Source organism: Magnolia sinica, chromosome 10, assembly GCF_029962835.1.
Source record: "Magnolia sinica isolate HGM2019 chromosome 10, MsV1, whole genome shotgun sequence".
NCBI classification, from domain to species: domain Eukaryota; kingdom Viridiplantae; phylum Streptophyta; class Magnoliopsida; order Magnoliales; family Magnoliaceae; genus Magnolia; species Magnolia sinica.
The window spans coordinates 12,882,959-12,910,346 of NC_080582.1; the positions used below are offsets into that span (position 1 = coordinate 12,882,959).

The 27,388-nt window shown below is 38.9% G+C and overlaps 1 protein-coding gene across 1 annotated transcript; it reads right to left on the reverse strand.

Moving 5' to 3' along the window:
- Window positions 1-11: 11 nt before the first annotated feature.
- On the reverse strand, window positions 12-27,388 carry LOC131258006 (uncharacterized). The gene is made up of 3 exons (XM_058259030.1): window positions 27,101-27,388; window positions 24,227-24,425; window positions 12-1,341 (listed from the first exon to the last, which is right to left on the reverse strand). The coding sequence occupies exons 1-3, from the start codon at window positions 27,357-27,359 to the stop codon at window positions 270-272; spliced, it is 1,530 nt and encodes a 509-aa protein (XP_058115013.1). The 5' UTR covers window positions 27,360-27,388; the 3' UTR covers window positions 12-269.

Genomic DNA, 27,388 nt, shown 5'->3' on the forward strand with positions numbered 1-27,388 from the left:
AACAATAGGCATTCATCAAGGGTTCTCCAATTTCCATTCCAAGCATGTTCTCAAAACCCATAAAAAAACCTGTATAAGCTATTGTTTGACAATTCACAAGCTCCATGCTTAAGAACAACACACCAACAAAAACAAAACTGCCCAAAACAATCATTTACAAAATATAAACCACTGCCAGACAAAACGAACAACTTCCCATCTTCACAATCAGCGATCAGTATTAGCAAGATTTTAGATTTTCTCCAAAAGAATGAACATCTAGATTTCAACTAGAAATTGGTTCTTAGCGACATTCTGCTCAGTTGCTCTGATCTCGAAATACTCAGATGATGTTGTTGGAGATACCGTATGTACCGATGCTCATTTCTTCCTGGCTGTTGTTCATTCATGTAGATCTCATAACCTTTATTCAAAAATTCTTGAGCAACACCACAGTAATCATAATCAGTCCTTCCAAACATTTCTTTTTTATGGCTTAGATAACCATCGAAGATCCTCAAGTATTCACTACTAATCCTAACCGGTTGGGGATGACTGGAACTTACTGACCTGTATGGGACCGTTACAGGATAAGTCATTGGTGTGTAACCAGCATTGAGAGAGTTGTAATTTCTACCGAAAACCCCGAGATCATGGTGTCCGGGTTCAGGCAACGCTTGCACGGGTATGGTATTGTGTGCATGTGGATAACCAATGCAAGGAGTATGATCGCTTCTATTGAGAACTCTTGGGTTCCCATTTTGTGCTTCAAGTATCATGGGCACAGTCATGAGATCATATGCACGCAGATGATTGTTTCTACCAAGAGTTCCAGGATTCACAGCTTGAGTCATGGGCATCCCTTGCATAGTCATGGTATGATATCTTTGCAGCTGATCAATTCTACTGAAATTTCCTGGATTGCCATCTTGGGTTTCGGACATCTCTTTTATAATGTTATGATATGCTTGCAGCTGCTCGCTTCCATTGACAATTCTCGGATCGCCGCCTTGGGTTCCAGACATGTCTACGAGGAATTTTTTATGAGCACAACCTATCATCATTTCTTTCTTCTTGTAGTGGCGAGTACCGACAATTCCAAACTTGAAAGTACTGCACTCTCCCAAGTGGAAAGGATCATTGCATCTTGGTCCGTCCCCCCTTTTATTATTATAACCCGGATAGTCCGTCTTTTCAAACATCACACACTCGAGCAATGTAAGAGAACATTTTGAAGCAAGTTCTTCAATTTTCCAGCAGCAAAACGGGTAAGTTGTCTTGTGGTTTACATGAAGTTCTCCATATGGTCGAAGCATTCGACTGGCGTTGTTTAAGAAACCTTTCACTAGGTTCCTGTGCAACCTAAAGCAAAAGAAATATTACAAAATCAATGAATTTCAGAAAAGAAATGTGGTAAGAATACATGTCAAGATATTCTCTCTCCCTTCACGAAAGCTCAAACCAATGTTCATGGCAACAATGAATATAGAAGCAAAGTATGCTTATACACATGTATGTGCATATGAAGAGTCAGTTCAAGTTGAAGGCTCTAAAAGGGAAAAGGGGAATGCCAAAAGGACGTTGGTGAAGGTAGAAAAGACCTGAGGGCCTGTGGTTTAACTGAAATGGCATAACAGGATTCATGTAAAGCCTAGAAATGAATCATGCAAGTTGCTAGCATAGAACTATTGGTTGACAATGGCCAATCTTTCAAAAAAGTTATCTCAACGGCTTAAAATGTCATTATTTTCAGTTTTGTGAATCATTTCTTCTCCAAAAACTGGAAAGATGCACATATGTTGCATGGTCATGCATGCAAAATATTTATTCATGTGTACAGGTATTTGACTGTTTACAAATTGCACAATTTTAAATTAATAGGCACAAAAGGCAGATTAACTGTTTTTAGGTAACATTGTACAATGTATGCCTGTATATAAGTATGAGAGAGAGAGAGAGAGAGAGAGAGATTTGTGTTGGCATGCTTTGTGCATGATAGTTGTTCTTAATTCATTTCATGTATAGAGGTATCAGAAGGCATAAACGTGTGGCTACAATAAGCTAATTTCCTCAACACAATAACTGAATTGAATTTAGGGATGGAAATAAGCAAGCAGGGATGTTGACCCAGTTACAAACAAAGACATGCAGAGATGGTCACACCTAAAACCCATCAAACAATATCCTAAAATGCTCTGGCATACCAAGTTACACTGATGCAGGACAACTAGGGCCCTGATGCAAAGGCATTATAATGGTCCGATTGGAATTTGCGGCCCACAAATGACAGAGCCAGTCAATAGCTCTTTCTTCCAAGATACATGCAAAACATATGAACGAAAAAAGGCTTTTGCACAGCTGTATAAGTGTAACTTGATTTCTTATTTTAGTTGCTTTCCCTTATTTGTATGACATTAATGGAATGGGTTTGAAACTTTGTATCAACTTACAAGAGTCCGTGTGGACCAACACGAACTCTTTCAAGGTTTCTTCATTTATTAAGAGTTTTACAAAGGATGCCATAGCCTATAAATATAGCCATATGTACTCATTTTCCATCGCTGAACTCAACAAACTTCTGAAAAACCTCTGATTTTTTCCATCAGGAGATTAGATCCAAGTGTACCACAGGCATGAACATTATAATTTAGATTTATATAAATTCCGAAACACTTCTACAGAGATTATTCTACAATTTCATTTTTCCACCCCATCCATAAGATATATCCCTAACACATGTGAGTCACACCACAGGGAATTGTTGGGATGGGGAGCCCACTTTTAATCCTTTCAGAATGTGTTACACGGTTACACCTACCGTATTTTTCATATGACAGCCAATCCATTAACAGAATGTATGCCGTCAAGATGAATTGATGACCCAAAATGCATTCCACCACAGGGAACCACTGGGATGGGGACACACACCATTAAAGCCTGAATTCAGATTGTGTGTGAAGCGTACCATATTTTTTATACGACATCCAATTCGTTCACAAAACAGGTCCCACCAGGATGAATGGACAATCCAAAAATCAAGCCGCTCCAAAACTGAAGTGGGCCACACCACATGATTTAAGCATGATTTTGAATGATCTGATCCACCTGAGTTTTGGATCAGCCTGATAATTGGGCATGGGGTACATGAGGGGGCTCACACGATGGGTAGTGTATTTCATACACATCACGTTGGGGCCCGCCCACCCACAAAAATGGAGAATAAGCTTATAGTTTCTCTATGATTTCCCGACTTTAATATTAAGCATGCAGTCTTTTGAAATTATTTAAATTATAAATGTTTTAAAGTTCTGGTACCTCTTAATAGATGCCAATTTTTATTTATTGAGTAACATCTTAAATGTTGATTTTTTAAAAATATTTTAAAAGAGACAACCTCTCTAGGATGTTACAATATTTTAAATATTTAATTATAGTGCGTACTGTTATGGTGAATAATTAGATATTTTAATTATAAAAGTATTTTAATAGTTTCAAAATTAGTTATTTATACAATGAAATAAATTTATAAAATCTTTGCATTCTATTTTAGTAATTTATTTATGAATTTCAAATTTAATAAAACAAAAATTCTACTAGTTTGTACTATTGTGGTTTTTAATTAAATTAGTAATAAAAATAAGTAAATTAAATTTGGGAATATAAACGAATTTCCCTAATAAATATTTTAATAATTTTAAAATTATTTATATTTTACAATAAAATTTATAAGAAAACTATATGTTCCAGTTGCATTTGCATGCACCCAGTCGATTACTATATTTTTATTAAGGACATCTCACACACAACTAGTTGTAGATGAAATGTTAGTTCGAATTTTCGAGGAAGAGAAATTAAGCTGGTCCACCAGATGGTTGGACCAGCCTAGTTTTAAGGTTTTCCATTTTCATGATGGGGAGACCCTACCGACCATGTTGGATGCCATACAACCACGGTTTGCCCAACACCAATTATTTAGATGTGAAATGGTAAAAATAAATAGTAGGGATTTTTAGTGCAAAATTCCTCAAGAATTTGCATTTTTCCAATTAATGCTTAGACAATTGGAAATTTCAGGGAGATGCTTTTCAAGGAAGAGAAATTACCAAAATGCCCTTATCTATTTTTTCTTTAAAAGTAGCGAAATTGAGAATTGTGGGGCCCACGTGGCATGTGTATAAAATGCAACCCATCCAACATATGCACCCCCGCCATAGTGATCACAAGAACCAAAATCTGGCCAATCAAACCATCAGATGGGCCACATTTGAATTTGGATGTTTCTGAGAGGTGTACATTATTCTTTATGATTTGGCTCACCTTATGATTGGACCCGCCATATTTTTGGCTCGTCTGTAATCTTGGTAGGGCCTGCAATTCTCAATTCTCTACTTTTTAAAGAAAGAAAAACAAGGACATACATATTCTGGCTCGTCTGTAATCTTGGTAGGGCCTGCAATTCTCAATTCTCTACTTTTTAAAGAAAGAAAAACAAGGACATACATATTCTCCTCTTAAGAAGCACCATCTAGGAATTTTGGTTCTTCGAGGCACTATTTGGTAAAATCTGAACTCTTAAGGAATTTTGCAGCAGCAGCAGCAACAAGAAGCCTGAAACCAGTTATTTACATGTGAAAAGGTATAGAAAAATAATAGTAAGTACAAATAAATGATAGTTTTTTTATTTTTGAAACATGATCCAACCATGATAGGGCCTAATAACACCCAACCTCATGCATTGCAGAGAGATCATCCTACCATATATGGAGCTTCTAGCTCTATTTTACCATCTAAATTTTTTGAAAAAGAAATAAAATATCATGGGTAAGAGATTTCTTTTCCCTTGTTTGCAAAAACAAAATTAGGTGCGGAAATCAATTTCCATTTCCAGTCTTCCTCAAAAAATAAGAGCAAAACGGTTTCCACATTTACAAGAGACAACTCTCATTGTTTGACCTCTTGACCTTCTAACATTTCCATGGAAATCACATGTGCTAAAACAAACAAGTTATTGTAGTTTCTTCTTTGCACATTGTCTTTTCTTTAGATGTGACATTTGGTTACCAAATAGCATTCAGGGACTTCCAATGGGTAGCATACTACCATCCAGGTGTTAGATTTGTTACCCCATCCGCATCACAATGTAACAAAAGGTTCCAGATTGTAAGATTCCATGTAACTTGTCATAATGTGTTCATATAAGCTTCTTTTTTTTTTTTGTGAAAGACGAGAAATTTTATTAGGCAAAGCTAAAAAGAAGATAACTACAAAGAAAAAACAAGAACAAGAACAAACACAAACAAGAAAAAAAATAAAAATAAATAAAAATTACAGCAACCAGCCCCTCGGCTAGCGAGAAAACCCCAAGGATCGAAAAAATAAGGAATCCAATCCCTGAACAGAACAAGGACTCTAGAAACACCCTAGCCAAGGAAATACTACACAGAAACATAAAGATAAGAGTGAATATTACATGAGAAATAATGTGATAATGTATCAGAATGGAAACAAGCATGCAGTTATGAATGTCTAAGAATCAATGTAGTGGGTTCAAAAACATAATAGCCTCAACCATTTCAACCATCAACCTGCACATGTTGTGAAATTTTATTGTTCCAAACCATCAATCCATAGTGTTGACGTTGTCACTGCCAACAAATGCACCAGTAAGACTATCCTGGCAGTTTGATTGATGGCTATTGCTGTAAATGGTCTCAATTGAATATCAGCCCCCAGGGTGCAATGCCTGAATCATAATCTCTTAGGGTACACTCCTAATGAGACACTATAACCAGTTACAGAGAAATTCCAAATTGGAGAAACACAGAGTCGTTGTTGAGTTTGATCTCTAGGCTCTGTCATCAATATAAAAACTATGAGTGGTCACCATAAAACAGTGCACCCACTGTCACAGAATGGACACCTTTCACCGAAGAGCAACCTTTCACTGCAAAGATACCTAATTGATAGAGAAGAAACCATATGTGTAAAACAGTCCAAAAAGGACCAGTTAACCGCAAAAAGTTGGGTTAGGCTCCATGGTAGACAGACTTTGTTTCAACACTGAGATAATGGGATCGAGTACCCATGTGGTGTGGGTGGGTGTGTAAAAGAAAAAACCGCAAAAGGTTAAAAATGACAGGAAAAAAAATGAAATTTTGATTTCAAACTTCTCTTCTTCTTTTTCTTTCTTTCCTTCTTTTAAAATTTATATATAATATGCATAATGCATCATATATTTTGTATTTTATATTATTCCTATTCTTGCTCAAGGCAAGGTAGGGGTTCCCAACAAAGGAGACTTGAGAAATGAGAAAGGTCGAGGAGCTATTAATATAGTCTGCACCCTCCTGTTTTCATAACAAAGGCAATGCGGGGCTATACCTTTTCACTACCAAGCAAAAGATGAAAAACAAAAGTTGCTTTTCTACAAGATGACCTCACAAAGGGTTTATTTTTCTAAAAGGTGTGTTTGTTATAGTGATCACTATCATATAATTATTTGTTTGTTCTTATTATATTTAATTATATTATATTATTTATTTATTGAAAGGCAACGGTGAATGCATTAACCAAAACATCAAAGTACAAAATCAAAAAGAAAAGGAAAAAAAAAAAAAACCAAGGGTTGAACAAAAGTCAGCCCAAGGAAAGTGCTACAACCTAAGTTGTGTCTACAAGGATCACTATTTCATCCATCATGCACCCCTAGTTTGGTTTGGTCATGTGCAATAAGGACCTAGAACTGCACCGATTAGGAGTGAGTTGGTGCAAGGTAAAGGCCCAAAGGACGCAGGTGGAGGTACTAAAAAATGACGTTTGGCCTGTATGGAAACACCTCCCATAAGTAGTTTTTTTTTTTTTTCTTTTCCTAACAGCATCAAATAAGCTACGCATTTAACAAAAGTTAGTTTCATAACCACCTTCTAAGTATCTTATTAGCTTAAACTTGCTTATGGGCCATAAGTAATTAAAAAAAAATTGCTTTTTCTACTTTTTACTTTCATATTTTCTCTCTTTCCCATCTCCCCACATGATGGACTGTCCATATCAAAGGTAGGCTCCACAAGATGGGCAATGGACATTAAAGGTGGGCCTCACATGATGGACAAAAAACATTGATGATGAGTGGCCCATATGATGGATAACCTACATTAAGGTGGACCCCACATGAAGTAGAGAATGATTTGATGATAATAACGTGAAGAAAAGAGGAGAAGATTGAGAGAGAAGAAAAAGGAGCGGAGTTTGGGAAAGGTGTTGTGTTAGGCTTGCTTGCCCTAACACATAATATGTTATTATAATAAAGCATATAGTACACCGTAGGAGATGAGGGAAGTGTGCACATGCACTTACACTAAAAGGGCCACTAACCACATACACAATACACTAACATTCTCTATACTCCCCCTCAAGTTGGAGCATAAATGTTGATCATGTCCAACTTATCACGAACACGATGAAGAGCATCTCGACTCAAGGACTTTGTAAGAACATCAGCAAGTTGATCCCCAGATCGAACAAAATGAGTGACGATTTCCTTAGAAGCTACTTTTTCTCGACTAAAGTGACGATCGACCTCTATATGCTTGGTTCGCTCGTGAAAAACCAGGTTACGAGCAATATGGATGGCCACTTGGTTGTCACAGTGAAGAGGAATAGGATCCGAAGGATGATAGCCAAGTTCTTCGAGAAGGTTGCAAAGCCACACGAGTTCACACGTCACATGAGCCATAGCACGATATTCTGCTTCAGCCGAGGACCGGGCAATAACTGGTTGCTTTTTGCTCTTCCATGTTATAAGATTGCCACCTAGGAAGGTATAGAAGCCGGATGTAGAGCGGCGATCAAAAGTACTACTTGCACAATCAGCATCGAAATAGCCAGAAAGATGAAGATGACCATGCAACAGAAAGCGGAGGCCAAGACCCAGGGCCGATTCTAGATACCGAAGTATGCGGTATACAGCCGTGAGATGAGAAATATGGGGAGCTTGCATGAATTGGCTAACAATGCCCACAGCAAATGAGAGATTTGGGCGAGAAATAGTTAAGTAAATAAGCCGGCTTACAAGTCGATACATCCCGAGATCAGTAAGGAGAGCATCATCATCTAGTTGAAGCTTCTGCGAAGTATCCATGGGAGTGGTAGCAGGCTTACACCCTAACATGCCGGTCTTCATAAGAAGATCGAGCGCATATTTTCGTTGTGACAAGACCAATTTAGATGATGAGCGACCAACTTCAATTTATCCTTGATCTCAAACTTGGTCTTCAAAAATTCTGACCTCCCTCATTCCTGCAGAATCACTACCGGACAGAACAATATCATCCACATAGATAATGAGAACCATGATACCCATTGATCGACGACATATAAAGAGAATGATCGGCATGACTACGAACAAAGCCGAACTCTAAGAGAGCCTGACTAAATTTTTCGAACCATGCACGTGGGGATTGTTTGAGTCTATAAAGAGCCTTTTTCAACCGACAAACAAGTGCAGGGTTGTGAGAAGCAACAAAGCCAGGAGGTTGATGCATGTAAACTTCCTCTGCAAGGTCCCCATGGAGAAATGCATTCTAAACATCAAGTTGAATCAAGGGCCACGATAAATTAATGGTCAAGGAGATCACAACGCGAATCAAATTAAACTTAGCTACCGGAGAGAATATCTCAAAGTAATCCACACCATGAGTCTATGTGTAACCCTTAGTAACAAGACGGGCTATATAGCGATCAATGGATCCTTCTGGAAGAAACTTGATCGTATAAACCCATTGACATCCAACAGGTTTATGGCCTAAAGGAAGTAGCACAAGGTCCCAAGTATGATTCTTCTCAAGAGCAGACATTTCTTCTATTATCGCCTTCGTCCAGTCAGGACTTTGAAGAGCATGTGAGAGAGATTGAGGAATAGTCTGTGATGAAAAGGAAGCTGCAAACGACTGAAAAGACGGTGAAAGATGATCATATGAAATGAAATTACTAATGGGGTGTTGAGTACAAGATCGTGACCCTTTGCGCAAGGCAATGGGAAGATCTAAACTCGAGGTAGGAAAGTCACTTGAGCCAACATCCAAAGTGAGCGGAAGGGTGGATGGCTGAGCGTGTGAAGATTTATCTCGACGATGATACACCCGCAGAGGCTTAGGCTCACCCAAATCACCAACAAGATGCTGAATGCAAGAGATAGGAGTTTCTCCATGATCACTAGTGGAAAGAGTAAGAGGATCAGAGTCATACTCCCCCTGACTCGCAAAAGGATCACAGAGGGATCGGCCTGGAGCCGAGACAAAAGAAACATCCTCAAAGAATGTTACATTGACAGAGACATATTTCTTGCGAGTCAACGGGTCAAAACATTTATACTCTTTCTGACTCCGAGTATACCCTAGAAAGACACATTTAATTGCCCTGGGGCTAAATTTATTATTACTTCCATCCAAAATTTGAACAAAGCATGTGTAACAAAAAACTTTAGGTGGTAGAGGAAATGGATTATCATGAGGATAGAATATAATAAATGAAGATTTGTAAGACAGGATACGTGAGGGTATACGATTAATAAGAAAAGTAGCAGTTAGAAGAGCATCACCCCAAAAATGTTTAGGTAGATGCATACCAAGCAGAAGGGTGTGAGCAACTTCAAAAAGATGACAATTCTTTCGTTCTGCAATACTATTTTATTGAGGCGTGCGAGCACACGACTTTTTAAACAACATACCATGTTCTTGCAAGAAGGACAGAAAGGCAGCAAACGTTTTAGACACTTCGCTTTTAGATTTCAAAAGATAAATTCAAGTCATGCGTGAATAATCATCAATAAACATAACAAAATATCTAAATCCAAAAGTGGAGGTAACCGGAGCTAGTCCCCAGACATCCGAGTGAACCAGAAGAAAAGGTTGAGATTTCCTTCCAAAAGAGCTAGGAGGAAACGTAGCACGATGATGTTTAGACAATTCACAAATATCACAACATAACGGTTTAGTGACAGGTAAGGAGGGAAATAAAATTCTCAATCTATCTATTGATGGGTGGCCTAAGCGGCAGTGCCACCGAGACATGGACTCTAAATCCAGAGAAATGATATTAGAAGCGGCAACGGGTGTATCATCGAGAAGATAAACGCCTCCTTGCTCATGCCCCCCACCAATCTCTCTTCCTCTGTAGGTCCTGAAACAAACAATAAGAAGGGAAAAAGGTAATGGAACAATTTAATGATTTAGTAAGAGAGCTAACAGACAATAAGTTTAATAGAAAACGAGGCACATACAAGACTGATGACAGAGACAAGGAATAGGAAAGATGGATGAAACCAATCCTAGATATGGGAGTTTGGGTTCCATCTGCGACTGTGACATACTGAGTGTGAGGAAAAAGAGAATAAGAAGAAAAGAATTGAGACTTACTAGTCATATGAGAGGAAGCTCCAGAGTCTATAACTCAAGAGGAAGGAGATGATGACACAAGAAGAGCAGTACCTGACTGGGCCGAATCTGCATGAGATGGCTCAGGAATATCACGAATGTGAAGCCGCATAAGGGCATCATATGCAGCCTGAGAAATGATAAGAGACTTCCTTGAAGTAGACTGCTCAGTCGTCGAGGTAGAAGATTGTGTTTCAGGAGCAATTATGGATGCAACAGAAGCAACGGCATATGTAGGACGACCATGTATCTGCCAACAATAATCAACGATGTGATTAGATCCACTGCAATGTGAACAAATGCGGGAACCATCACGTCCTCGTCCACGACTACGAAGACTACGGCCGCTACAACTGCGATCTCCCTCACAGCCTCTACCACGACCACCAAAACCAGAAATGCACCCTAAACTCAAGGATGGTACCCAATGGCCAAGAGAGGATTGATCGCCAGCAAGATGTGACGAACGCTCGGGTGGCACAAATGAATGAGAATGAAGAGTAGAGACAGGAGCACGCTGACACATGGCATAAACTGTCGTCAATGAGGGAAGAGGATCCTGCATAACAACCAGATTTCGAACATGAAAATAATCGAAATTCAACCCAGCTAGGAACTACATGATACAAGTATCATCCCGCTGCTTATGGGCATGTTCATGATCCTCTTTACATTTGGAAGGAAGAGGCTGATATATATCCAACTCATCCTACATACCCTGAAGCGTCAAATGGTAATCTTTTAATGATCTAGAGTTTTGTTGGAACCGACCAATTTCTTGAATAAGCTGGAATACTCATAAAAAATTCTAAGATTACAAGAACAGATCATGAAGCATATCCCAAATGCCTTTAGCCGATGATAAAAACATCACTGAGTAGCTAATCGAGGAATCCATACTATTCAACAACCATGCAATAACTTGATAATTCTCATTTGTCCAAGACTTGTAGGTAACATCTATAGAGCTTGGGGGATCATCCAAAATATACGACAACTTCTCACGGGCTCTTAAGAATACTTTTACAGATTGTGCCCATTGAAGATAGTTGTCATCATTCAATTTAGTGGAGGTAATCTACAAGGGGTTAGATTCAAGAGACCCTATGCCAAGAGATGAGGGCCCCTTTATTAGCCATAGGAGAGTCCAAGAGAGATAAACCTATGCCAAGAGAGGCCCTACGCTAAGAAGGATTGATTCAAACAACTCTATCCCACTCAATCCTTCAAGATAATAAGAGATAAACCTTAAACAAATAGAAATCATCCAAAATACCATGAAACTCAGTCAAAAAAAGCCCAACCGAGTGAAAAACGGCCCAGCCGCACGTCCGTTTGAGGTTAAAAACTTCTCAAACATTGATCTTAAGTAAAAAAATCCTCCATGGGTAGCTTGCGAGGAAGATTTTGATCCATCCTAAGCAAACAAACCAAAGAAAAGCTTACCGATTTGAGGCAGATCAAAGAAGAATGAGAGATGGGCCCGATTTTCGAATTTATCTATTTTGCCCAAAATACCATAAAGGAGGTCCAAAAAATTCCGAAAAAATCATGACAAATCTTTTAAAATCAAGATCTATCAAACCCGTAAACTTTTAGCTCAAACGGAGTCCATGTGTCTGTACAACGTTGACGTCAGCTGTACAGCTGCTAACGTCAACAAGGAGACTTGTCACCTCTCAATCTGTTGGATGCGAAATGTCTGGATTTATGCTTTGATACCAAGTAGAGAATGATTTGATGATAATAATGTGAAGAAAAGAGGAGAAGATTGAGAGAGGAGGAGGAGGAGAGTTTGGGATCTAGAGACTTGAAGTGATCCACCCATGTAAACATCCAACCGGTCTAGTAAAAGAGCCCATGTCCATGAATGTTCACACACCCATGTGGAGTCGAGCCACCAACTCGTCATTGAGCCCAATAGTGGAGAATCTCCATCTTAACTCGTTATTAGTCCCCAAACACAAGATGACCACAGAAAGAATAACCACAAGTTCGTCCTACAACCTGTTTGGCGGTCGTGGTAATCAAACAAGGTATTGAGATCCATGGCTAACAACTCTCCCTTGATCTTGTTGCAACCAATCTCAAGTTTCTAAGGACAATTAGGGGAATCCCTCTCTTTAACCCATGTAGATCACACTTGTTAAAGTTCCACACATATTAATGAGGCAAATGAATGAGTCACACTATGATGAAACATGGTCCAAAACATCAGCATTGTTTTTTCGAGGCACAACACTAACATAAAAGTCTTAACTACCGCATTATCTTTTATTTGGAAAATATTGTATAACATTGCATAATCATGTTGCATTGATGATTCACTAATCCATAAGTCTTCCTAAATCTGACTCGAACGCCATTTCCACATAGGATACATCTTACGTGAACTCTTCTTTTACATGCATAACCACCTTCTAGATGTATGAGGCTCTATACAAAGAGGAAGGAGTGCCCCATTTGCCCGGTGTCATCCCATATTTAGATGAAATGATTTCTTCACACGTGGTCATTTTCAGTATGGAATCTCCATAACCACTTACCCAGAATTGCCCAACTCATTATGACGAGGTCTTTTAAGCCCATCTCTCTGCAGTTTGCTACTAATTGGTGGTGAAATTTTCCACTTGCTACTCATGTTGTATATGGTAGAGATACTCCAAGAGCTAGTAAAATTGGCAGTTGAAAACAAAAATAGAGAAACGATCCACATCCAACTTCTATGATTTGAATTTGTTAGGATTGCTCGGGTCCATCTAGATGTAATGCAAGATGATGTTTCGTTTCATTCACAGACCATCAAACGTGGGAGCAAGAAACCCTGCTATTTGGGTGTCTTTACTGCACCTTCAAGGTGCAAGCACTACTGCTTGTCTGTCATCTCCATACAGCACAAGGTTTGAGTGATTGCAAAAGTTTAATTGCGAGATCCTTCTAACTAGGTGTCGGCCCCTCTTCTAATTGTGCTTCAGCTTGCTCCCGCTCCTGCTTCCGAACTAATTTATACATGTTTAAATTTTGAAACACACTTCCCCACTCCCAGACCTGAAGCTATGGCCACTTCACATCATGCTTCATACGACTATAGCTAAAACATAACTCAATGCTATTTTGGTCTGATACACCATCCGTTTTCCAACGAATGCCATAACATTGAAACGAAGTGTAAAATTGTAGTCTTTGATGAAATTGCGGTTTAGACTGCTATTGTAGTAGAAGTATGGAATAGGTCAAAGTGTCCTAGAGAGGGGTGAATATGACTTCATAAAATTTATGCCAATTTAAAATCCTAATCCCCTAATCTTGAACTAATATTCAATTAATCAAGATGTAACATTCTTAACTCTACAGGCTTCCAAGCCAAGTAGAGGGTCCAAACAATAGACTACTCAAGTTGAACAATTTAAGCAACTAGTCTATGAGAGTGTACGATGTGATTCCTATCAGTTCTAACCGTTCGCATAATCATGCATCATTTTAAGCATTCAAGATAAGCATAATCAAATGAGTGCGCAAATAGCAATCCCAAACATAATCATATATAGTGGTCAGCTATGTGCCTACTCCACTCCCGGCGAACACACTCAACCCATGAGTGTACCTGATTTCACTAACGGAGGTTTCAAATCAAGTTCACCTCAAACCTTTATAACCTACACAAGGTTGACACTAGGACCTACACAAGGTTCCTAAGGTTCCTAAGGATGCCTACACAAGGGAAATCGTCATACACAAGGACTCAACAGTTTATGCCCTACACAAGAGCAAAGGTCCTACATAAAGCACCTGGGTTTAGGCCACACAGACCAAGGTCCTACACAAGGGCCTAAGTTTTAGGCCACACAGGCCAAGGTTCTACAGAAAGAACCTAAGTTTAGGCCACACAAGCCAAAGTTCTACACAAAGAACCTAGGTTTAGGCCACACAAGCCAAGGTCCTACACAAAGAACCTAAACCTACTCTTCCATCGGAGGCCTCCACTGAGGGCTTGGTAAGTTTGAGATACAACCCACGACCCAATCCTACACAAGGAATGATTTACAGGATCTCTGGACTCTAATGACTTACTTGTAAGTAGATGAGCCCCATTCAGCGCCTGATGAAGACGATCTCCCTTGATGGCGGAGATTCTTCAGCTCCCTTGAACTGCAACACTTGAAGATGCTCCAATATAAGTACCTAGGGTTGGGTCAAGGTATTTGGTGGAATCTACTCCATGAATGTTGATCTTTTATGAGATAGAGAGATTCTAGAGTTTATGCATTCAAGAGATTCCAGCTTAATGATATGCCATTAAGAAGGTAGCTGGAGGATCCTTGAATGGTGAAGTTCATTCTCCAATCCAATCTATTGAATATCAATGATTGTAGTTCAGAGAGGATTGAATGATGAACTCCCATGAGAAAAAGGTATAGGATGTTAGGTAAGCAACAACTCTCTCAGAGCTCACTCTTTTTCTCAATGCAACCACTAAAACCAAGCTTCTGTTTATAAAGGCAAAAAGTCCAACGATAATATATTTGTCAGAATCTGACTGCGTTTGATGTCATCGAACATGGTTCGATGTCATCGAGTATTGCTTTCGATGACATCGAGTGTCAGTTCGATGACACAGAAATTCCTGATAAAGTTTGCTAGGCACTTTTTGACCTATGTTCGATGTCATCGAATCTAGTTCGATTCCTCGAATTTATGAGTGATTTTTCTCCAGAGCTTGCTGGACGATTTTGTGTCCTTATTCGATGTCATCAAACCTGATTCGATGTCATCGATGTTTGAATCTCGATGTCATCGAATCTAGTTCGATTCCTCAAACATTTTAGAAGATTTTCCTTGGAAGCTCAATGAACATTTCCCTGTCCTTTTTCGATGTCATCGAAAGTTTGAATCTCGATGACATCGAGTGTAGTTCGATTCCTCGAATTTTCAGAAGATTTTCCTTTGGAGCTTGCTGGACACAAACTTGTCCTTTTTCGATGTCATCGAAACTGGTTCGATGTCATCGAAGTTTGAATCTCGATGACATCGAATCTAGTTCGATTCCTCGAGCATTTCCAGAATATTTTCCAAGAAGCTTGCTGGACATAAACTCTAAGTTCTTCGATGTCATCGAATCCCCATCGATGTCATCGCATATACATGTTCGATGTCATCGAAGGTACGCTCGATGAATCGAATTTTCAGTCCATATACTTGTGTGGTTGTTAGACATATGAGAGTCACTTTTCGATGTCATCGAACAAGTGTGTTCAATGTCATCGACCCATGTTCGATGACTCGAAGTGACATGCAGAAAACATAAGGAATTTGCTTATTTGAACTGAGTTTTCAAACATTAGATTCCTTGTTGTTCTATGACTTTTAGAGGGGATTATATACTTGGGGTGTTTTGGTCATGGGATGTGAGGCTTAATTTACCTTTGACGTTCCTGATTCACCCATTTTGTTGAGGCAGCAGCTTGTATTTTCTTCACGTGGGGCTCACTTGACTTACTGACTCAACCGTCACATTAATTGACAAACAAAGGCACTTTCAATCTCCCCTTTTGTCAATTACGTGACAAAACACCTAGAACAACAACTTAAATTGTGTATACATCAACTTTACACAATTTTACAGAAATTCTATCTAACAAACACACAACTGAATTTCTTCCTTGCAGCTGCTCCCCTTATAAACCTGCATCACCATTCTCGTAAAACACACAACCATAGGTTCATAATGGTGAGATTGTTATCCCCCTTTTTGTCAGTCATTGGCAAAGGGTTAGTGTATACCAATATCGCATTATATGACTGAAGTTGAACTTTGAAAAGGACAGAGGAGAACCAGTATAGAGGAATAGATATGCATTAAACATCATCGCACATTATATAACCTTAGTCTCAAGCACAGATAAGATAGATATGCATTGATTATCATTCAAAAATATATGCAATATAGAAACTCACTGCCCAAGCTTGGCAGGACCAGAATATCCAATCATTTATCATCCAAAAAGTACTCAGCCCATCCATGGCATAACCAACAACGAAAAGAAATATAACCACCAATATTCAGCCCATCCATGGGTATAGACAACAAAAAGAAGTTAGCTGCATAGAATCAGTGAATCATCACATACACCCACACATATACTTAAGGCAACCAAAAAGATATCTATGCCCTGAGCATCAACAGTCAATCGCATGTATGCGACGAAGTAGGAGACATTCTACGGAGCAGGAACCGCATCCAAAGAAACAGAATCATCTAGGCAGCAAGTCAACAGGTCAAGAATTAGCTGCACTGTATGTTGTAAGGCTGTGACCATTTGCTCAATTCCAGAAAGCCAGGTTTCGCATTGTCGAGGTCAATCCTCGATATCTGATTGCCTGTTGAGCAGATGTTTGCCAAGATCATTTTGGTGGAAAAGCCTATGCATATTGACCGAGTCTAGACTGTGCAGAGGCACCGGGGTACGACAGGAGTCTCTTGGAGTCTGTAGAGGTTTGTGCTGAGTATCCTCTGCGCCTAGGATCGAAGCAGTTGAACTGACTGGATAGACGGTTGTAGTCACATGCAAACTTCGAATAGTGTCTTGATTAAACCAAACGCAAAGGTGCTTGGGATCAAACGAAGGCGGCAACCCCACAAAGTGTGAGATCTTGCAAAGAAGACATGGGAATGGAAGTGTTGCAAGATACTCTATTTTGACTGCACGGATTAACTGTTGGAGTATAAGGGTAGGTAAACATACCGGAATCCCTTGCTGAACATCATATAGAAAGTTGAGTACATAGGGAGAGAGCTCATTGCCAGTAACTTCACAAGGATAAACATTCGTACTAAAAATGTTGTGAAGTACTTTGAATGTGGGATCTAGATACTTAGTGTGGAGAAAGTTTCGCACATTCCTGGATATGGTGGAGCCTTTGCACAAAGCTCAAGTCACCTCACCCCAAACTCCGAGTGCATTCAGATTTTGTTCGATCACTGGGATGCGAGTAACCTCCAGACCCAAGAGGCGTTTGATCAGCACAGGGGTGATAAGTTTGGTTTGGTTCATGAACATGACACTGATGCATGGGGGATCATCTCTAACAGTGTGGCACGAATTTAGAAAATGATGAATCAGGTCATATTGAAACTCTCCACCGAGATTGACTATAATGTACCACCCATTTATCTCTAGAAGAAGATCAACCCCATAAGGTTCGATGCAAGTGCTGATGACAATCCGCTCAATCATTGTTTCTTTCTCCCAAGATGGGTCTTTGGGAGAAGAAGCAATGGGGATATGCTTGTGTTTCTTGGGTTTCTTGCTTTTGGAAGACTCACCGTGAATAGGAGCCTTACCTTTATCTTTAGCCATTGATTCACCTAGATGGATGCTGATTTGTCCCCAATGCAGTTTTCCCGACTCCACCGAACCGGAAGAGGAGAAGACGAGAAAGAGAAGCACAAAAGACAAAAATTTGGGAATTTTCGCACTCGCCGTGCTTTTAAATACCAGGGAGCTTCGATGTCATCGAATCTGTTTCGATGACATTGAACATGAAATATGATGTCATCGAAGGTTAGTTCGATGACAGCTGGAAATTTCTGACGCTTCAGCTCCCAGAACGTCTTCGATGTCATCGAACTAGGTTCGATGTCATCAAATGACGTGTCGAAGTTTAAGAGATTTGAATTTCTTCATGCTTCGACACGATCAAGAAGATGTACAAAATATTATGCCTACTCATCAATTTGTACATTCAACCAAAAATTAACCTAAGATTATAAACATCTCCTATGTTTATGTTCAAAAAGATTTTTGGAGGTCCTAAGTCCTCAAATATATCATTTAGGCGCTTTTGGACCACAAATTCTATCAGATCACACATATTCCAATAGATTTTTGAAGATCTCCAAATCTATTGGCATCAAGGGGCTTTGTTATGACAGTGGGTGTACTAACAAGCTAACCAAAAAAAAAAAAAAAAAGGAAAAAAAAAAGGGGGGGCTTTGTTAGGATATCAGCAAGTTGGCGCTCTATAGACACATGATCTAACATAATAATCTTGTCTTCAACAAGTTCTCGTATAAAATGGTGTCGGATGTCAATGTGCTTTGTCCATGAATGTTGAACTGGATTTTTGGAAATATTGATGGCACTTGTGTTATCACAAAAAACTGTCATCATGGATTGTTCAATCCCGTAATCCAGCAACATTTGTTTCATCCAAAGAAGTTGTGCACAACAACTACTTGTTGCTATGTATTCGGCCTCAGCAGTAGACAAGGATATTGAGTTTTGTTTCTTGCTTTGCCATGATACTAGACAGTTGCTGATAGAAAAACAACCACGACTGGTTGATTTGCGATCGTTTATATTTTCAGCCCAATCAGGATCAGAATACCCGGCAATGATAGTAGTAGTGTCAAACGGGTACCATAAGCCGAAATTGGTAGTTCCAGCCACATACTTGATAATCCTTTTAACCGCTGATAGGTGTGATTCTTTTGGTTCTGCCTGAAATCGTGCACATGCACCAACACTGAAAGCTATATCCGGCCAACTAGCGGTGAGGTATAGTAAGCTGCCTATCATGTTGCGGTACAAATGTTGGTCCACACTCTTCCTATTTACATCTTTAGAGAGTTTGAGTGTGGTGCTCATAGAAGTATGGTGAGTACGTCTAGATTCAAGTCCAAATCTTTTTACTAGGTCTTTTGCATATTTGGACTGACATACAAATATCCCATTTTGCATTTGCTTCACTTGTAGTCCCAAAAAGAAGTTCAACTCGCCAACCATGCTCATTTCGAATTCAGATTTCATCAGTTCGGCAAAGTTATGAGCAATATCTTCACACGTGGATCCAATGACTATCATCCACATAAATTTGGGCAATAAGTAATGAATTCTCCGTCTTTTGCGTAAATAGTGCTTTATCAACACTACCCCTACAGAATTGGTGGTCTAGAAGAAATTGCGTCAAGCGCTCATACCACGCACAGGGTGCTTGCTCAAGGCCATAAAGAGCTTTGCTCAAACGATATACATGTTGAGGGTACTTGGGATTTGAAAATCCCTGTTCTACATATACTTCTTCCTCAAGTGCACTGTTGAGAAATGCACTTTTGACGTCCATTCGAAACAATTTGAATTTCAAAGCACACGCAATAGACATGAGAATCCTGATTGATTCAAGGCACGCTACTGGGGCAAATGTTTCATCAAAGTCAATGCCCTCTATCTGTGAATATCCTTCCACCACAAGTCTTGCCTTATTTCTTACCACATTTCCAGATTCATCGAATTTGTTTTTGAAGATCCATTTGGTTCCAATGATGTTTGTATCAAGTGGTCTGGGAACTAGCTGTCACCCTTCATTTCTCTTAAATTGTTGGAGCTCATCTTGCATATCAGCAATCCAATATTCATCTTGGAGTGCTTCTACTACATTTTTGGGCTCAATTTTAGAGGTGAAGCAGAAATGACTATAAATACTTTCAATTTGACGTCGAGTTCTCACACCATCATTAGGATCTCCAATGATTTGATTGAGGGGATGGTCCTTAATGACGGGTATGTTAGTCAACGGATGAGGTTCATTAGAGGGGGGGATTTTGTTATCTAATTTACCTAGAATGCATGAATCCACGTCATCCTCTAAGTCATTTGAAGGACTTTCTTCGTCATGTGGTTGGTCATCAACAACCACATTGACAGATTCTTGAATGATGTCCTTAGATTGTACACTCTATAAACACGACTATCTGGGGAATATCCTAGAAAAATACCGTCGTCACTTTTAGATCCAAATTTACCTAGCTATTCTCTGTCTTTAAGAATATAACATTTGCTACCAAAGACACGAAAGTATTTCACACTAGGTTGTTTTCCATACCATAATTCATATGGAGTTTTATTTAAACCTGCTCTAAGATATACCCTATTGATTATGTAGCAGGCGGTATTGACTGCTTCCGCCCAAAGCTTTTGGCCATATCCTTGCCATTCAGCATAACCGAGCCCATCTCTTGCAATACTCGATTCTTTCTTTCAACAACTCCATTTTATTGTGGAGTTTTTGGAGCTGAGAATTCATGTCGAATTCCATTCTCATCACAGTATCTTTGGAACCGATCATTCTCAAACTCCCCACCATGATCACCCCTGATACGATTTATGCAGTATCCTTCTCATTTTGGAGTCGTTTTGCCATAATTAGAAACTCATCAAAAGCATTGGATTTTTCCCGAAGAAAAGCGACCCAAGTGAATCTGGAGTAATCATCCACCACTAATAGGAAATACCTTTTTCTAGCATGACTTTCAACTTTGGTGGGTCCTACTAAGTCCATATGCAACAAGTCTAGTGGTTTAGAGGTTGCTATGGTGGTTGTCTTTTTATGTCCAACCTCTATATCTTTGCCCTTGAGACAATCACCACATAAACTCTTCTCTTCCTTTTGAATCTTAGGAAGGCCTCTCACCAAATTTCTTGAGCTTAGCTTAGCCAAGTTCCGGTAGTGGATATCCCCAAGTCTTTGGTGCCACAGCTTGGACTCATTATTCATAGCCATGTGACATCTTGTAGATAATACATTCTCTCTACTACTCTCAATTACGTAGCAGTTATCACTCGTGCATAGACCTTTCATAATGGATTTTCCTGTATGGTCTGAGATCTTACACACATCTTTGGAGAATGTGACCAAGTGTTCTTTGTCATAGATTTGGGAAATACTAAGGAGATTATGCTTTAAACCTTCTACACAAAGAACATTTTTTATCTTGGGCAATCTAGGGCCAACTATTGTTCCCTGCCCAATTATTTTGACAGAGCTCCCATCTCCAAATGTAACCAACCCACCATCAAATTCTGAATAATCACAAAAGTAAGTTTGGTCACTAGTCATGTGTCTGGAGCAGCCACTATCAAGATACTACTTCGAACTATTGCCTGCTTTAAGAGTAGTATGAATTACCAGGCAATTGTTCTGATTGTTTTTGCTTTTAGCAATACCCAATTGTTTAAGGACATCAATGTCATGAATATACAGTTGGTCTTGGGCATTATGCATGTTATCATTTTCTTCTTCTAATCCTTCTCCTTTGACCATAATTTCACACTTCAGTCAAGATCTCTCTCTAGGTTGTTAAACCCTTAAGAGGAACCCGCTTTGATACCAATTGAAATTGCGATTTAGACCGCTATTATAGTAGAAGTATAGAATAGGTCAAAGCGTCCTAGAGGGGGGTGAATAGGACTTCATAAAATTTATGCCAATTTAAAATCCTAATCCCCTAATCTTGAACTAATATGCAATTAATCAAGATGTAACAATCTTAACTCTACAAGCTTCCAAGCCAAGTAGAGGGTCCAGACAATAGACTACTCAGGTTGAACAATTTAAGCAACTAGTCTATGTAGAATCGTGTATATGAGTGTGTGGGATGTGATTCCTATCAGTTCTAACCATTCACATAATCATGCATCATTTTAAGCATTCAAGATTAGCATAATTAAATGAGTACGCAAATAGTAATCCCAAACATAATCATATATAGTGGTTCGGCTATGTGCCTACTCCACTCCCGACGGACGCACTCAACCCTTGAGTGTACCGAATTTCACTAATGGAGATTTCAAATCAGGTTCGCCTCAAACCTTTACAACCTACATAAGGTTGACACTAGGACCTACACAAGGTTCCTACGGATGTCTACACAAGGCAAATCCTCCTACACAAGGACTCAATAGTTTATGCCCTACACAAGAGCAAAGGTCCTACATAAAGCACCTGAGTTTAGGCCACACAGGCCAAGGTCCTACACAAGGGCCTAAGTTTTAGGCTACACAGGCCAAGGTTCTACACAAAGAACCTAGGTTTAGGCCACACAGGCCAAGGTCCTACACAAAGAACCTAAACGTACTCTCCCGTCGGAGGCCTCCACTGAGGGCTTGGTAAGTTTGAGATACAACCTGCGACCCAATCTTACACAAGGAATGATCTAAAGGATCTCTGGACTATAATGACTTACTTGTAAGTAGATGAGCCCCATTCAGCTCCTGATGAAGACGATCTCCCTTGATGGCGGAGATTCTTCAGCTCCCTTAAACCGCAACACTTGAAGATGCTCCAATATAAGTAGCTGGGGTTGGGTCAAGGTATTTGGTGGAATCTACTCTAATGACTGTTGATCTTTTAAGAGACTGAGAGATTCCAGAGTTTATGCATTCAAGAGATTCCAGTTTAATGATATGCCATTAAGAAGGTAGTTAGAGGATCCTTGAATGGTGAAGTTCATTCTCCAACCCAATCTATTGAATATAAATGATTGTAGTTAAGAGAGGATTGAAGGATGAACTCCCATAAGAAAAAGGTATAGGATGTTAGGTAAGCAACAACTCTCTCAGAGCTCACTCTTTTTCTCAATGCAACCACTAGAACCAAGCTTCTGTTTATAAAGCCAAAAAGTCCAACAGTAATATATTTGTCAGAATCTAACTGCGTTCGATGTCATCGAACACGTTTCGATGTCATTGAGTATTGCCTACAATGACATAGAATTTCCTGATAAAGTTTGCTGGGCACTTTTTGACCTATGTTCGATGTCATCGAACTTGATTCAATGTCATCGAAATTTGAATTTCGATGTCATCAAATCTAGTTCGATTCCTCGAATTTATGTGTGATTTTTCTCCAGAGCTTGCTGGACGATTTTGTGTCCTGATTCGATGTCATCGAGGTTTGAATCTCGATGCCATCAAATCTAGTTCGATTCCTCGAACATTTTAGAAGATTTCCTTGGAAGCTCACTGGACATTTCCTTGTCCTTTTTCGATGTCATCGAAGTTTGAATCTCGATGACATCGATTGTAGTATGATTCCTCGAATTTTCAAAAGATTTTCCTTTGGAGCTTGTTGGACACAAACTTGTCCTTTTTCAATGTCATCGAAACTGGTTCGATGTCATCGGAGTTTGAATCTTGATGACATCGAATCTAGATTGATTCCTCGAACATTTCTAGAACATTTTCCAAGAAGCTTGCTGGACATAAAGTCCAAGTTCTTCGATGTCATCGAATATACATGTTCGATGTCATCGAAGGTACGTTCGATGAATCGAATTTTCAGTCCATATACTTGTGTGGTTGTTGGACATATGAGAGTCACTTTTCGATGTCATTGAAACAGGTTCGATGTCATCGAACAAGTGTGTTCGATGTCATCGGCCCATGTTCGATGACTCGAAGTGACATGCAGAAAACTTATAGAATTTGCTTATTTGAACTAAGTTTTCAAACATTAGATTCCTTGTTGTTCTATGACTTTTAGAGGGGATTATATACCTGGGGTGTTTTGGTCATGGGATGTGAGGTTTAATTTACCTTTGACGTTCCTAATTCACCCATTCTGTTAAGGCAGCAGCTTATATTTTCTTCACGTGGGGCTCACTTGACTTACTAACTCAACCGTCATATTAATTGAAAAACAAAGGCACTTTCATTTGAGACATGATCCATACATGTGGGACCCACAATTTGGAAGGAAGCAATCTGCTAGAATTATGCCACTTGAACAGTAGGCAAGAAAGAGACTACTGTGCCCATGTGCAAACATGCATTTGAACATGCATCCTGTATGTAATGTATGGGTTAGCTATTCATACCAACCTGTAGAGATTTGGAGAAGTAATTGACTGTAGCGAGCAACTTATTTTGGCTTATTTTGCAAAACAAATGCTAGTTGCTGTGTTGTTACTAATCATTAATCATGGATGAATTCTGACATTTAAAATCTAAAAATTACAGCAAATACAAAAGGAGACCTACCTGATCTGATGCATGTCATCTTCCTTTCCACGAAAACCTGCATGAGGAAAGTTAAAGATTATCCTGTCGAATTTCCGCATATTTAAATCTGTATGAAGTTTCATCTTTGTCGCATCGACTCCATGTAAAATTGTTGCTCCCATCTTCTCTAAATACTCCAAATTTGACTTTGCATTTTTGTATTTCTTTATAACAACATCTGATTGAGAAAACCACCAGAAAAATTCAATTAAACAAGGGAAGATTGTGTAAGAAGGAACACCCAGTATTCTTTAAATGTATAAAAAACCAAACCATGCATCCAAAAGACATCCAGTACTCTAGCAGGCATGGCATATGTTTACATTAATCCACACTATCCAAATGACAGACCTGTTTTGGATGGAGTATGGCCCCAAACTTACACTAATTGAATGATCCTATTATCTGATCAATGGCCATCAATGGACAGTTGTGATTTCAGTGCCTCACCCTCCAATGGGACAAAAACATTGGACGGTAGGGACTGTATGACAAGTGTGCAATAATTATGATCCACCATACCTACCAAAAGACTACAAACGAGTGAGAAACACCGACGTAGGCCCACAGCCCACCATAGGGCTCATCATGTGTTGATTTTAGGCTATTTGTTCTAAGATTTGGGGCCTACATGTCAGAAATCACATTTATTTATTTTTTTAAAGACGGGGGATTCATGTGGAAGATACGATTGAAGATTTTGGGGGTATTTGGTAGATTTGTTTTTTTTTTCTATTTTAGGCCAAATCTTTATTGATGGGATTTTTATTTTTTTTTTAATCTTAAATAAATTATCAACTGATTTGAAATCAGTCTAATAGTTGGGGGACTTTCACTAAAGATTCAAAGGAATTGACTTTAATGGTAATGAGCAGGAGACTAAGAATTTCAATGGTAACCACAGAGAGTTTCTTTTCTCTTCACCAAGACCATGATGCCTAGTTATAAAACGAGGATGAAATGAAAAAAAAAATGTATATACAAATAATGAAAATTCAAGACTCAAAGAAATTGTTTTTCAAATCAATGAAATCCTATTAAAACATACATTACCAAAAAAAAAAATGAGAGAGAGGGAGAGAGAGAGAGAGAGAGAGAGAGAGAGAGAGAGAGAGAACTCTAACAAGATCTTGTGCTTAGAACTGCTGTAATGAATCTCTAATTTCCTAAATTTTAGCTTTGCTCCATAAAAAGCAATTGACATATAGGTTCTTAATATATCATCAACATCATCGGCATCATCCTAGCCCTATCCCAAGTATTTGGGGTTGGCTTCCCATGATTGATCGGTGAAAGTTCAACGACAAGCTGCCTAACTGACGGTAACCCTCCACCCGATCTAGGGACTGGATCACATGTTAGTTGCATGAAGCACTTATACCTACATGACGCTTCTGCTCGAATCATGCTTTGCACTCCCGCTCCCCCTTCCTAGGCTAATATTTCAAAATGGACATTTCCCGACAACCGGACCTGAATCTATTGTTGCTTCCCTTCATGCTTCACAACTATGGCTGGCCATGCGTAGTTAAGTAGGTTATTAACACACACCCTGTGGCCCTGTGCACACACATGCATCCGCCAGCACACGCGCACACAGCGAAAGAGATATGAACTTCTGTGAAATGGTTTCATAGTTGACAGCAGCTTTTCTACAAAAAAATTAAAATGGCAATATAACACCTGATATATTGGTGTTGTAATGAATTCAAGGCACCCCGTTATGTTATGATCTTACAAAAATGGCCTATATTATAACTGTGGTTGTGTTCAGTAAAGGATTGATATATTGCATTATAACTAGTAATGACCATCATTATTGGTCCGTTATGATTGGTATTTTACAAATTATAATTAATCTACTAAACTATTCAATTAATAAAGCTTAATTAAAATACTGTTAGTTCAGTCCTATCATTCATTCCTTGAGGTAAAATAAATACCAATTTTCTTTTAAAAAATCATGAGAGGAAAGAAATCAATTCCAGGTTTCTTCATTCGACAAAGTAGCCCAGTAGCCATAATCAATATCGCGGCTAGTGAGAGATTCAGCCCTGGCTGTTACGATCTAATATACTGAGGCTTTAATCCTAACTAGAAAAGACTACTATCCACGTATACATGATTGATAATTACTCCCTAAAGTTTTTTTTTTTTTTATACTTGCATACTCCCATTTCAAATTTTGGTAAGTGAAATCATACAAAAGTGTGCGAGAGTTCAATCCCGATAAGGAAAATGGAGTACACAATAAAATTGGGGGAGGTAAATGCTAAATACATAATTCGGGAAATTATACAACTGGAAAATGTGTTCACACAAAATTAGGATTGAAAAACAATAGGGGTAAGAAAAATCAATAGAATCCAGCAATTTTTCAAATGTATAGGATTTTTGGGTCATTGTGGTTTTTGGACCATGGTCCATTGATGAAGCCTAATGATGAATGAACAGTTCAGATCATTGCAAGACAATCCTCACCATTCAAAAACCCAATGGGGTACGGAATCACTAAAATCCAATGAGTGATTTTTGTTGGACATTTTTACATTATTAGGGTTGTTGGGTAATCTTAATTTCTAGTCCATGGTCCACTTATGGCATCTCATGATGAATAAACGGTTCAGATCATCATCACACAATCCTAACAATTTTATTTTAAAAAAAAATCAATGGGGTAAACCCAGTGGTTTTTCACATGGATAGGATTTAGGATCGTTGGGTCATCTTGACTTTTGGTCCTTGACCCATACATGGAGCGGATATGATGAATGAACGGTTGAGATAATCATACAGACGCATGGTGTACTGAAATGCAAAAACAAAGAGAGTAAAAAAATGAAAGAAAGATACCATATTGGTCAAGAGAAGTAGCGAGAATGTTGGAGGCAGATTGAAGGGATTTTGCAAGAGAGAGTGAGAAAGAGAAGTCTCCTTCTCCAACTAGAAGAATCTGATGGAATGAGGAATAGTATTTCAACCATCTATCTTCTTCTTCTTCTTCTTCTCCTCCTCCTCCTTCTTTCTCTACTATTTTCTCTCTTTCTTCTTCATCTTGTTTCTCATTGAGATTCTTCTTGTTCACGCTCTGTCTTCTTGCCTTCTTTCTCATGATGAAATGCAATGGAAGTTGGAAAGGAA